The sequence below is a fragment of the Bombus terrestris genome, chromosome 16 (genome assembly GCF_910591885.1).
Source record: "Bombus terrestris chromosome 16, iyBomTerr1.2, whole genome shotgun sequence".
In the NCBI taxonomy this organism is placed as follows: domain Eukaryota; kingdom Metazoa; phylum Arthropoda; class Insecta; order Hymenoptera; family Apidae; genus Bombus; species Bombus terrestris.
Genome location: NC_063284.1, coordinates 264112 through 277722, shown reverse-complemented (window position 1 = coordinate 277722; position 13611 = coordinate 264112). Strand labels below are relative to the sequence as shown.

Here is a 13611-nt window from a genome sequence, read left to right as displayed (position 1 = left end):
ACAAACGTAATCCAACAACAACCAAATATAATCTCTTCCCGTTTTGATTTTACCGCGATCCTCTAATTTTCTTACGTTTTGATCGAATAAAGGGCGTATAACGACATGGGGTAATTTTAAAATTAAAAAAAAAAATTAAGAAATCACGCTAGCCAAGAACGATTCTTTCTTATTTGCTGAAACTTTGAAAGTTTTTTAATGATAGGGGAATACAATTCAGTCATAAATGGGCTAGGTTAAACGAGTAATAAGGAAACGTGTCTGTCTGACCGCAGGGGCGCAAGAGTACGGCGAAGCAGCCGCGTACATCCAGGCGCAATTCGAGGCGAGAAACAAGTCAACCACTAAGGAGATCTACTGCCACATGACTTGCGCTACTGATACCGATAACATTCAATTCGTGTTCGACGCAGTCACAGACGTCATTATCGCCAATAATCTCCGTGGCTGCGGTCTCTATTAGGATAAATATTCCCGTCGTGGAGCCGATCGACCGACACACACTCACACTCACATGCATAAACACGACAGACATGTATCGCGAGAACGGGGGAGCGCGTGAGAATGAGAGACTGCGAGATTGTCAGGTTGCCGAGAGAAAGATCGCGTGACAGAGGGGGAGAGAACGGCTGAAAGAACGGGAACGAGAAAAAGAGATACACCTATGTACCACCGCTACTACTACCGACCACCTGCGGATACCTTCTCGACTTTTTTTATCAGACACCTCTTTGTGCCAGCTCTTTCAACCTTTCTCCTTATCATACCGAATGATTCGAATGCAGTTCCACGATGTTTACGCATCGCTATGCGTTATGCGCTGCTAAAGTGCTGCTATGTAAACAGTGAACACTCGTACAATTCCTGGATCCTCTTGCATAATAATTTAGTAATTACTATATTATTCTCCTCTATCATTCATCATTGAATGGAACGATCAAATAACTTACGATTTGTAAAATCTTATTTATCTCGCCAACAAATTTCTCACCATTATGCGAGGATAATCTGTAACTTTCGTGAATCGTAAAGTTTCACTAATAGCATTGGTTCGATTGGCCATGGTGATCGAATTAAGACCACATGAAATTTTCAACAGTTCTCATTGCGTTATACACAACTGAGAAGTGTTAGCAAACTCTTTTATGGGAAAGTTAAAGGCAAACGAAGGACGCCATTCTAATTCAATGAACAGCGATTGTAGATGTTAGGAACTTCTTAGGAACTGAGAAAGGTTTGTCAGATTACTGACTGATATTAGAAAAATAATATCTGTTGTGCTTCTAACCGTTAATAAATCCGCTTCTTCTAATTGTCTTTTGAGGCGAGCAGAGAATTGTGCAGGAACTTTTAACTCAGCAGGAACTCAGCAGCATCAAGAATGTTACTCTACTAGAGAAATTCATCTTATGATTTGAATTTTATATCTGGAAGAGAATAGAAAGTTTGGAATAAAGTTTCCAGCTAATTAATCCTTCGAGCTAAATACATCTGGATTGAAGTTGCAGTTATTTACTATTCTGCTTTTATGTACCGAATCCAATCTTAAAATGAATTTCTCAATAAAGAAACATTCTTTTCTATGTCATAATCAGATTTGATTGCTGTATTAATTACAGAGGACTTAATATTGCCCTTACTCATTGATCATTTTCTATTTTAAACCGATTGTGTCTGAGTCGGTCTATTAACGTTGAACAATCGATTAAACCGATACCGAGTACTGTGATCAATCTTTTTGTTAACTGCCAGAACTGGTGGATTTGTTATATATAAAAATCTACTTTTCTGTCGATATTTGAAATTAAAAAATTATATACAAATGATCGAATTTCATATCTTAAATTTTGTTAAGATTCAAAAGCCTGTATAATATTATTTGTTTACTTAAAAAAAAAATTATATGGGTCAAAGGTAGTTCGATAGTTAAGTCCTTCGTAATCAAAAATATGGAATTAAGGAATATGTTGAAAGAGGGCGCACAATGATCAATCCAGATTTTTCATACATTTCGCGGTAAATCGCACAAAGACCAATCACGAAGCACACTCGAATCTCGAGATCCTTCATCTGATTTTATTGTAAATTAGGGAAAGAATATAGTTATCTGTTCAGGTAGAAAATTAAGCTGGACAAAATTTTTTTAACATGTAGCAAATAATTCTAGTTAATAGTTTAACTTTAAAATTTTTTTCGTAAAAGAAATAATTTCTTCAAAAATTGTTCATTCGACAAACACTTAAATTTTCTACCTGGCAAGAAACGATTTATAAGCTAATAATGCAATTTTCCTTTTTCACGAGTAGTATAATAATATTCAACTATTCTAACTTTAGTTGAATAAGCATGTTACGTTCATCGCCGATCGCACAAGTCGCGCACAAGAAACCGACGAAAAAACTATATTTTTCTCTCGTACAAAATATTTTATATTTTCCGTGCAAATCTACGATTCCTACATCCGTCGGATACGTATAATATTATACTATTCGGTTTTCGATCAGTTCCTTTCGGTTTAGAAAACTAAATAAAAACTGCGCTAAAATCGTGTAAAAAGCATAGAAACGCCGTTGATTGAAACAAGTGAGATTTAAGTGAAACCATAAAAACTCGATAGATAAGGTCAGAATAGTGGAAGATTGTCAAAGCATGCGGAAAAAAGACGCGAACATCTTGATGCGTAGATATTTCATTAAAATTCGATTTCCGATTCGTCAAATATTTTTTGGCAACGATTCGAGCAAGATTCGTAACGCTATGGGCGCAAATGGCGCATCGTACATGAGAAAGAATTCTTCACTGTTTTTCCCTTCGATTGAATCAACAGTTTCGTTTCGTTTCGTTTCGTTCCATTGACACGCACATTTAAGCGACTGTACGCACACGATCGCACAATTACACGCAACGACGCAATCACACACACACACGCGCGCGCGTACACACGTTACACGAATATACAGGGTATTCAGAAATAGGTGGCCGAACCGTGGTATAGTGTAGAATACGATACCAAAGTTTGGCCACTTATTTCTGAAACATTCTGCATAGGACATACGTTGAAGTGTTTACATTTGCGAAAAGTGAAAGAGGTTCCACTCAACGAAGCTAGGATCCTTGAATTTCCGAATTTTCTTCGTACGATTTAGTTACCTTCTTACGCAATTACGTTTTACGTTTCTTGATTAGGTCAAGTGTGTTTAAGGAGTTTTCAATTATTCGATGAAATCTTGATTTCGTATTAAGCGATAGTGTTTTTGGATCGACAGAAGCCGTGTCTTTTTTACGCTTCTTTTTTCATCGAAGCAGTCCTTACTGGCTTTAAAACGAATATCAGTGCAGACCGAAACATTCCACGTACAGTCAAACGCAGTTCCCCGTTTTCTATTTTTCCTTGGTTCATATTTAATCATCGCACGATGTATCAATTTTCCTTTTTTTTTTTTTTTCTTTATATATATATATATAATCTTTTTATTTGAACGACCTTTTATTTTTGTTTTTTTTTTTTTTGTTTTTTTTTCTGGAAAAGATTTCACTCTCTTTTCCAGAATTGCAATTGCGATTGAAATGAGGAGTTGTGGCAGAATTTTTGAGAATTTTTGTAGAAATCTTTTTACCAAAGATATTTGTTTAAAACTTTTATATTAGAAAACATTATATCCTAAATTTATAATTAATGTTTGTTGGGAATTCGAGATTTTTTTAAATTTATTTAAAATAGTTGCAATCGTAATTCGTCGCTGTTCAATTGTAATATAAATTAAAATATCGAGGAGTGTTTGACCAAAAAGAACCAAAGAATCGAGTAGAACAATAATTACAAATGTAAAAAAAAAAAAAAAAAAAAGAAAGGGAAGAAGGAAGAAAGAAAAAATTAATTAATTCTCAAAATTAATCTGAATTATGTATATATGAAGGACAGATTTTTTTTTCTTGAAGAAGGCCAAGAAGAATTTCACTATTTTTTCTTTCGACGACTAGTATCAAAAGAAAGAACACCTTTCTCCTACGTTTCGATTTTGATTTTTCCTAATCTTTCTTTTTTTCACTTTTTGTTTTTATACGTCGATTTTTGCGAATTATTTTTATATCGTTAGTTGGATCTAGAGGATAAAAACAAGATTAAAAAAAGAAAAAAAAAATAGTATTACCGTCACCGCCGTTGCCATATTACTGTAAAAGTTAATATATAAATTTTAGGGCTATCGATTATAATTAATTAAGTATTCCTATATGTAGTAGCCATAATTATGTATAAATAAGTACGCATATAGAACTTCTAGTCAAATAGAGAACGTACTAGCTCGTACAAAAAAGAAATGTGTAACGATCGGGGAAGTGATTGCTTTGATTTATTTCTTTCGCAGCGAGGATTTTTATTACTCTTAACTATTATTATTAATTTTCGGTTCGTTTCAATATCTGTAATCGATAATAAATTGACAGGAAGATGTAGCTTTTATATTTATACTTACACTATCGGTTAGAATATTTGAGGCGTCAAATTTAAACTACTGATTAATGATTCGATTGATTTAAAAGAGAAAAGAAAAGTTTAAGTTTCAACCGACAAAGAAGAAGCAACCAGTGAAATGAAAATAAAGAATAACAATAGATTGTAAATCGAAATAATTGTAATACGTAACGGGTGTGCAATTTCGAATTTAGAAATTGTAATTCAGTTATTATTATAACCGCCTAGGATAAATGCAATGAATTAAACTGTGTATAGCAGTGATCGCCTTGATATTTTTCATTCTTGTTGGTTTTTACCCGATCAGGCTCGCCAGTAGCAGTCGAAGCTGCTAATGAAATTTCCCTATATTTCTCGAGGGTTGCTTCTGAATTTGAAAAAATGGGAAGAGCCACGTTCATGAATATTTCTACATTAAAATTTTCGTATTTATCGTTTTCATTTAAATTACTTATTTTTTCTTTTTTTTTTCACTTATTTCGTTCGTTTATTTCAATTTTCTTCTTATTCGCTTACCAGCGTGAAATTCAGGGATTTTTAAGAAAAAACCACGAAAATCTTTCGATCTTTGCACGACGACATATTTCTCGCCCTCGGACGCTTTTTTATGCCACAAGCTATAAATTGTTATTTTACAATAGACCCAACGTTATTGTTTTGTAATAAGCACACATACTCTCATCCGGCTAATTATTGAACTATGGCAAGTCGCGATTTTTCAATCTACAACTTTTTTACCAGCTCAAGCGGTTAACTTAACAGCTACCACTATATATCTTCAACGAAAGAAATTTCAAATTTTGAATTTTGCATTTGAAAGATAACAAAGGAACAAGAAATTACTAGATTGTGGATCGAGAAATCGTTATCGTTGCTCCTAATTATCGAGAAGCAGCAGTTCACGGTTTGTAAGTTCCAATGAGAATTAAAAATCGAAAAAAAAAAAAGAAAAAATAGAATAGAATAAAAACCTACAAAAAAAATACGAAAGGAGTTTTAGTAAACGGGATAACAACGTACGAACTATAAATTAGGAGACGAATACTAACGAAGTAAAACAAACAATAAAATCATCGCGAGATAAGAAGAAAACGTTCTTTATAGACGAACTAACCGAGAAGAACTTAACAAACGAGAATAATATTTTTCACGAGGGCAAAAATAAAACTCTTATTACGAAGAATATCGAGTACGAAACGAATGATGTGTGAACGAAAGAGGGAGGAAGGAACAAAAATGGGTCACGAGATGATTAGAAAACGACGAAGGTGAAAATTTTAATAGGAGAACGAAGAATAAAAACGGTATCGCGGTATATGTAGAAATAAACGTATTTGGATCGATAAATTATTACTATCGATCTTTCGAAATGCGAAGGATACACGCAATATGAAAATAAAGAAAGAAGAGAAAGAAAATAATTGACAACCTTAGTGTGCAACAAAATCAACTGTAATTCAGTATTTGAACGTGTCGTCAGGATTCCTGGGTGGGGGTAGATGGCCGCGTGGTGGGGATAGATGGATGTGCGAGACAAGTACGGGAGTAACCAACACTAGTGTTATTATTGTAATTGTAACGATTAATGGTAACGTTCATAATCTTATCGAGTAAACGCTAAATGATAATAAGATGACGTGGATGGAATAAAAACATAAAAATAAATACAAAAAAATAAATAATGAAACATCGTGGGAGGAGTACTATCATTCGCATGATCGTGAAATGATTAAAAAATAATGCGCGCAGCAGAAAAAAGATCGTTTCGTAAAATCATCCGTAGACCCGACGAATCGACGCCGTTTCTTTCTTATTACTTTTACCTTTTCATTCTTTTATTGTGAAAAAGAGAACAAGAGAGAAAGAGTGTGAGGGAGAGTGAGTGAGGCACATTTCTGGCAAGGGGGACTTTTTTGAGGGAAGAGGAGGGAAAAGTTGCGAGAGGAGGATGCTCTCTCATTATACATATATAAATATATATAATTATTATGTAATAATTGTCCATACATCTTGAAATGTCGAAATAAACGAACAAAGAAAGATAAGCGGTTTTTATTGTCACATCACGCTGTTTTACATATGTATATACAAGAATGAATAAACGGTTGAGTCAAAAGTAGCGATCATTCTTGTCGTTATAAGTAAGTACTTATATACCTGGTATTTTGATTTCATAATATAATATCTCTCTTTTATTGTTGCTGTATAATCTGTGCAGATTTTTTATAATATTTTTACGATAATTTATGATTATTAATAAAACCAAGTGTAGGTTAATGTCTTATTTCTCAAATTTTTATGAAAAGAGTCACGGACAAAAGTGTAATTTTTGTTTAAATGGGAAATAGCGATGCTAAACCTCAAATAAATCTTTTTAATTATCGATAACCATTATCGATGACGAGGACTGTTTTGATTACTTGGTTATTAAGAAAATTTGATACTCTTAGCCGTGCTCGGCTTACCACCATTATAAGACTAGACTAAGTTTCGTGCCGTGTGTTGTCGCTTTACTGAGTTTTTGTCATCATTATTTTTCGTTTAGTTTAAATTCTTTCCTTGGCGTATCGTCAGAGCATCAACGATACCCTCCGAACAACTTGTTGGATTGATAATGTCGCATGCGACACGAAAATGGTATAGGGAGTCAAACCGGTCAGGTGACAGCAAAACAGCAAGACGTCGGTAGGCTAATGTCACAAATGTTACGTCTATCCTGTATCTCGTCGGTGATACATCCCATCCCTAGGGATGGTATAAAATTGGTAACCATTCCATAGAATCAATCAATGTACTATATATATCAGAATCCTTCGTACATAACGGTATTTTCTTCCAATTATTATTAATGTAATAAGAATTACAGTAATCTACTATTTCGTCTGTTTTCTTGATAAACTCCTTCGATAATAAACTTCAATCGAATGAATGTTTATTAGCATTAGTTAATAATAATTTGCGTTACTGGATAATAAGTAAATCATAGATTGTCGTGTAAAATCCGAGCAGATAAATGGGCTACTCTGCGACCCAAATAATTGGAATCGTTGAATCGTTGAATCGTTGAATCATTGAATCGTAGAATTTGTTAGAACTGCCACGCTGAGCTCAGAGTCTAAGTAAATTTCATTAAAATGTAAATCTTAGTTAAAGTACTCTATCTATTATAACTCAATTTTAAATATAAATTATTGTTCAAGTTAATCTTTCTCGTTGTGTATTACTCCACTTAAACGTCGAGTTCGTTTTTCGAATTGCTTGAAGTTGTTACGCGAACAGAGTGCTTCAGCACCTCACGGGCAGCAACCGCGCCAAATGCCCCAAAACCTTGTTGGAAAGGCCATGCAACAGGACACTTTTCTTATAAAAATATAGGAACATTTAACGAAATACATACAATTTTCCTATCTTATGCTAGTTACTTTATTCGATAAAATGATATTATTTGATCTTTTTATTCTTCTGAGGCTAATTGTGCAAGAAAAAATATACAAACCTCTCTTATACAAATATTCATACATCTTTTAATGTCTACAACTTTTAAAGAAAAAATATTTCATTTTCATATAGTATTCTCACAATTTCCTAAGTTGGTAATATCTACGTAGAGCTAAATGATAAATATTAAAAGACAGGTTATACCTCACGTGTTCTTTTTCAAAAAGGTTCCAAGCAATATTTGAGATTTCTTGTTTTCTTCGTCTAATTCTCTTATGTATATAAATAACATATAATATAATGATATATAATAATAGACGTAACAACATATATAATAATATGTAATAATAGAAAATGTAAAGGTTATATACACGAAATAAAATATCACGTTCCGTTTAATAAAAATATCAAAACTTGTTTCATAACAATCGTGGCATAAAATATATTAAAATGGGACGAAAAGCTAAGTTTAATGACACAACTCTGTCGAGTGGTCATGGAAGAAAAGCAAAGAAACAAGGAGATCCAACATTTCCAAAGGGAGTACTAGGTATGCAGAGAAATTTATTTATACATATACATATACCTTAAATATGAGTATATATATTGCATATTGCATGAGTATATAGAGAACTAATCATATAACTTTTATCTAATAAAAGAAGAAAAGGAGTTAAGTCATAGACAGAAGCAACGAGCCAGGAAAAGATTATTAAAGAAACAAAAGTTAAATGAAAAAGTAAGGAAATTACAGAAAAAGAGTGGCGAGAAGGTGGAGGACAATGTAAATGAAGATGTAAGATCTCTTTTTTTTCTCTAATGATTAAGTCTTAACTTATATGTTTATATATTTATATATGTATATAAGTACGCAACAGTAAAATACACCGTTTTATGTATTAGGATCTAAAAGATATCTCAAAACTATTAAAAATAAAGAAAAAGAAGAAATCTCTTAAAGAAGGTCCAAGAAATGACAGTTCCAGTCGTAAAAATGATCAAATGCAGTTTGACAATGATATTAATATGTCTGATAATGAAGAAGTAATACAAGACCAGCAACAAAAGATTAAAAGAAAGAAATTACTTGACAATGACACAGAGGATGAAACTGATAAAGGATCCAGCGACAATGAAGAATATGGTCAAAATGGAGAAATGGATTATGAGGAAGTAGATCAAAGTGAGGAAGATGGTGATAGTTCTAATAACGATGATGCTGATCTACTTCCTATTGAGAAAGCAAATAAGAAATTGAAAAAGAAGCAAGAAGAAGAACAGTGAGCATCACTCATTATTCTATTAAACTACTCATTTAAAATCTAATTGACTTTCTCTTTATTAGAAAGCTAGCAGAGGAGGAAATGCACGATATGACCTTACAACAATGTGTCTTTACTTTTCCCACTAAAGAAGAGCTTGCAGATGTTACTAATCTGAAAGATGTACAACAACGCATAAAAGACGTTATTATGATATTATCAGATTTTAAAAGGTTGCGCGATATAAATAGGTATATGTCTTAGGGTTAAGGGATTTTATTTCATCGAAGAATTTCAAGGAATTGTACACTCTTATCTTTTTTGAAGATCGCGTACTGAATATATGGACCTTCTTAGAAGTGATTTATGTACATACTATAGTTATAATAATTTCTTGATGGAAAAACTGATACAAATATTTCCACTGGATGAGTTATTAGAATTTTTGGAAGCAAGTGAAGTCCAGAGGCCTATGACGATACGAACGAATATATTGAAAACACGTCGTCGCGACTTAGCTGAAGTATTTATTAAATGAAATATTAATATTATTATTATAATTGATAGATATCTTCAATGTCCTTTAATTTATCATGATATTAATATTTCAGGCTTTGATCAACAGAGGGGTCAATTTAGATCCTATTGGCAAATGGACAAAAGTTGGATTAGTGATTTATTCGTCGCAAGTGCCTATGGGTGCGACACCAGAGTATTTAGCAGGACATTACATTCTTCAGGGTGCATCTAGCTTCTTACCTGTTATGGCTTTGGATCCTAAAGAAAACGAGAGGGTCCTTGATATGTGTGCCGCGCCCGGAGGAAAATCATCACACATAGCAGCGCTTATGAAAAACACAGGTGTACTCTTCTCGAACGATGTAAACGAAGAAAGGATAAAAGCAGTTGTCGGCAATTTTCACAGACTTGGCATCACGAATTCAATCGTTTGTACTTACGATGGGCGAAAGTTACCAACAGTAAGTATTAATAATATGTATGAACACGTTGAACATATGATATGGTCAAATTAATTAAAATGTATAACTTTCAGGTGATTAAAGGTTTCGATAGAGTATTATTAGATGCACCATGCACTGGTACTGGTGTTGTTTCAAAAGATCCAAGTGTTAAAACAAACAAAGATGAAGTAGATATACAGCGTTGTTGTACATTACAAAAGGAATTACTTTTGGCGGCTATAGACTGTGCTAATGCACGTTCGGAATCCGGTGGGATTATCGTTTATTCTACGTGTTCGATTCTTCCGGAAGAAAATGAATGGGTTATTGATTTTGCTCTTAAGAAACGTGATGTTAAATTAATACCGACCGGACTGGAATTTGGCGCCGAAGGTTTTACCAGTTATAGACAATACAGATTTCATCCTTCGTTGAAATTAACCAAACGATTTTATCCCCATGTGCACAATATGGACGGATTTTTTGTAGCGAAATTAAAAAAGTTCTCCAATATTATTCACAAAAACAAAGATGCAGAGGAAGAAACTTTTGAGTAATGGTCGTTTTTTAAATAAATTAATATTTTTATAATAGTTGTAATATTTGGAAATATGCTGTCCAAACAATTTAAATATATTAAAAATATATAATTTGTCTGTACAGATTTTATATTTTACATTAACTTTATATATAAATTACTTCCACAGTTACAGTGTTATATTTCAGATTATATATTGCTTGTATATTAATTAAAAGAGTAAACAGCCATTTTAATCGTCATATAAAATAGTCGTTAAATTTTTATACTTAGTGAATTTATGAAGCCTTTCCATTAATGGAAAAATATACTTTTTAATTCCTTTTCACATAGTTTTTTCACATCATCTGAAATAAAAATTATTACTTATATTTATATAATTTTATGTATATAGATACATACATGTACAACGTATATACCTTCTATTTCCATTATACTTGCACTTTTTTGTTGAATAACTACAAAAAATTCCCTCAAGTTCGATAACTTTCCAACAACCCAATAATCGCTCATAGTTTTTATAATTATTTCTCCAGCTTCTTTTAATCTGAAATTATATATATATAAAAAAAAAAGTGTATTCCATTTGTAAAATAATAATCTTACATCAAAACATTATTGTGTTATGTACTAACTTATTGGTGTCATTATATATATCAGTGATAACTCTCAACACTTCGGGCGTTGTAAGCACATTAGAACATCGCCTATTATCCGGATGTATTGTACTTTTATATGCTAAATTAAGTTTATTAAAATACAGGTATTTGCAAGATTCCGACGAAACTATTACGTGTTTAGCACATTGTTCTGCAACCGAACTAACAAGTGTAGTTAATTGTGGTCCAAGAAAACTATCCAGGCTTTTAAAGAAATCTATTAACAAACTTGTTTTGCCTGTAAAATAAGCACTCCAATTTTAAAGTTTTTACACGATTATTTAAAAAGAAGAGAAGAGAAAGGGAAAGGTACTTACTGTCAACAAACAAACATATTGTAGCGCTTAATGCTCTGTAAACAACTAAATATAACGACACCGGTTTTGTAGAATAATTGATGTATACCTTAGGAGATTTACCGATTAAACTTGGTTCATTAATACTAGATGGGCCAGTGACAAATCTATAAGATATATACATATATATAACTTATTATTTTGTTACATATAGAACATTAAATTATTTTGCATTTGTACTAACTTTCCATAGTGAGTTGTAGTAAATGGTGAAGGTGAATTTCTGGGCATTGAACCCTCGTGTAATTCTTTTTCAAGATGAGCTGGTAAAAGCGTACTCACTAGATAATTATAAACTACTTGCATATCCTCTGGCTCCAAACCACTCCTAAGTGATAACGGGCATTAATTCTTTAATTGTTGCGCATATATTATATTATAATATTGTGACAGCGTTTACATTACTAACCATACAACTTGATCGTTGTAAAGAAATGCAGTATATTTCACTTGAGAAAACATGGCTTCTACAAGATTCATAAAACACTGAACCCGTAAAAATGTTATTTTGTCAAGAGGTAAGAATTGTAAGCCTTGGAAAACATCCAAAATATCACTATTATTCAACTTTAAAGACATTAGATACTGTGAAAAATACATGATGTTGAAAATTATATTGAAGAATACAGAAACAGTACATTTTAAGAATTCCCCTTACCCTTGAATAAAAATGTTCAAGTTTGTGTTTTAATAACGTTATCGACCCACAATCAGGTTCATTAATAATGGTATCGAATGATCCCATAAATAGTCTAAACATAACATACGCTTGCTTCAATATAGATTGACAAACACTGCTAGAAACTTCATCGTATTGATATTCTGTATATTTGTTACCATCTTTCTCTTTCCATATGTAAGGTACACCGACAATCTATGAAACAATTGAAATCTATGCACAAATATTCATGAATTTTATATGATATAAAATATTATATGTTATATTCTTTTCTACATTTTCTGATAGCAATAAAATCTTACCATCACCATCCAAAAATTTGATTCTGGTTGATAATAAATTTGACGAGTTTTATGCGTATGACAATAATCGCACGGTTGACCAGGATTAAATGATCTAAAAATTTGAAATGCAAGAACATAATCTTAATATTGTATGTAAAGATAGAAACTTTAGAATCTAGAAAAATATGTTTATACATACTGCGCAAATTTAATAATTGCTTCGCTGAGTCCTATATTTTTAATTTGAACATCTAAATCTCTTTCTGGATAATAATAGAGAATCTTTTTTTCTTCCTGCATGCAAAAAATACACAAGAACACACTTGCATTGTACGTATGTAGTGTGTAAGATTTTTGTAATTTTTGTATGTAAATATTTTATTGATAAATTTAATTTACTTGCCTCTCCCTCTTTTTTTGCATATGTGCCATTGAATATATAAAAATGTTCTAATGTAACCTCCGTTTTCGATGACATTTTGACAAATAATTTAAACAAAAGATATTTAGCCCTTTTTTCATATAAAAAATGCAAAAACGTTATCACAATAACTTATCGATTTAGAGGCTCATTTGCGTTTTCTTTGCTGAAACATTTTAGCCAACAAATAAAGAACAACTTTGAACAATCAGAATGTAGTTGATAAATTATTTTGAAAACTTAATACATAGATGCTGAGGTGGCAGCACGCTTTATTGTCACCAGTGTCATATGATACATGATGTGTTTCTCAACATTAAATATTATATACGTATAGATTTTATAATAAAATTAAATATATATTACACGTTATTTATATTTATTATCGTTTATATTTCTCTGTTATGTTAATTTAAATGGATAAACCTTTGTGACTTTTAACATACAAAGGATCGATAATATCACAGGCAAGGCTTCTTGTATCATATTTGGTTCACGAGTAATTGTTATTTATGTGTGTTGTCGGGAGCATGTTATA

General features: G+C 32.1%; 3 protein-coding genes across 4 annotated transcripts in view; 2 read left to right on the top strand and 1 right to left on the bottom strand.

The window, feature by feature from the left end:
• The window catches only part of LOC100642305 (guanine nucleotide-binding protein G(o) subunit alpha), a 35844-nt gene extending 27382 nt beyond the window's left edge, over positions 1–8462 (top strand). Inside the window, exon 9 of the mRNA XM_003401584.4 lies at positions 276–8462. Within this exon, the coding sequence (XP_003401632.1) occupies positions 276–463 (188 nt within the window). The 3' untranslated portion in view covers positions 464–8462. The remainder of the gene's footprint in view (positions 1–275) is intronic.
• On the top strand, positions 8328–10800 carry LOC100642423 (probable 28S rRNA (cytosine(4447)-C(5))-methyltransferase). 2 transcript variants are annotated; one of them, XM_012317514.3, is made up of 7 exons: positions 8328–8462; positions 8578–8708; positions 8816–9192; positions 9258–9425; positions 9502–9697; positions 9786–10154; positions 10229–10800. In XM_012317514.3, the coding sequence occupies exons 1-7, from the start codon at positions 8363–8365 to the stop codon at positions 10691–10693; spliced, it is 1806 nt and encodes a 601-aa protein (XP_012172904.1). In that variant the 5' UTR covers positions 8328–8362; the 3' UTR covers positions 10694–10800. The 2 variants fall into 2 exon arrangements, with proteins under 2 accessions (XP_012172904.1, XP_003401633.1); XM_003401585.4 differs by having other exon boundaries at positions 8575–8708.
• On the bottom strand, positions 10787–13583 carry LOC100642541 (vacuolar fusion protein CCZ1 homolog). Its single transcript, XM_003401586.4, has 10 exons — positions 13056–13583; positions 12852–12946; positions 12671–12764; positions 12348–12563; positions 12099–12274; positions 11874–12017; positions 11651–11796; positions 11310–11571; positions 11094–11221; positions 10787–11021 (listed from the first exon to the last, which is right to left on the bottom strand). Exons 1-10 carry the CDS (start codon positions 13128–13130, stop codon positions 10969–10971), a joined length of 1389 nt encoding a protein of 462 aa, XP_003401634.3. The 5' UTR covers positions 13131–13583; the 3' UTR covers positions 10787–10968.
• Between the last annotated feature and the right edge of the window lie 28 nt (positions 13584–13611).

Excerpts from the sequence above, each read along its gene's own strand:
- LOC100642423 (XM_003401585.4), top strand. The coding sequence starts at position 8,363 with ATGGGACGAAAAGCTAAGTTTAATGACACAACTCTGTCGAGTGGTCAT. Across the intron at positions 8,463-8,574 it reads ATTTCCAAAGGGAGTACTAG|AAGAAAAGGAGTTAAGTCAT; the intron begins GTATGCAGAGAA and ends ATCTAATAAAAG. Across the intron at positions 9,193-9,257 it reads AAGAAGCAAGAAGAAGAACA|AAAGCTAGCAGAGGAGGAAA; the intron begins GTGAGCATCACT and ends TCTCTTTATTAG.
- LOC100642541 (XM_003401586.4), bottom strand. The coding sequence starts at position 13,130 with ATGTCATCGAAAACGGAGGTTACATTAGAACATTTTTATATATTCAAT. Across the intron at positions 12,018-12,098 it reads TACAACGATCAAGTTGTATG|GAGTGGTTTGGAGCCAGAGG; the intron begins GTTAGTAATGTA and ends GTTATCACTTAG. Across the intron at positions 11,022-11,093 it reads AAGTATAATGGAAATAGAAG|ATGATGTGAAAAAACTATGT; the intron begins GTATATACGTTG and ends TTTTTATTTCAG.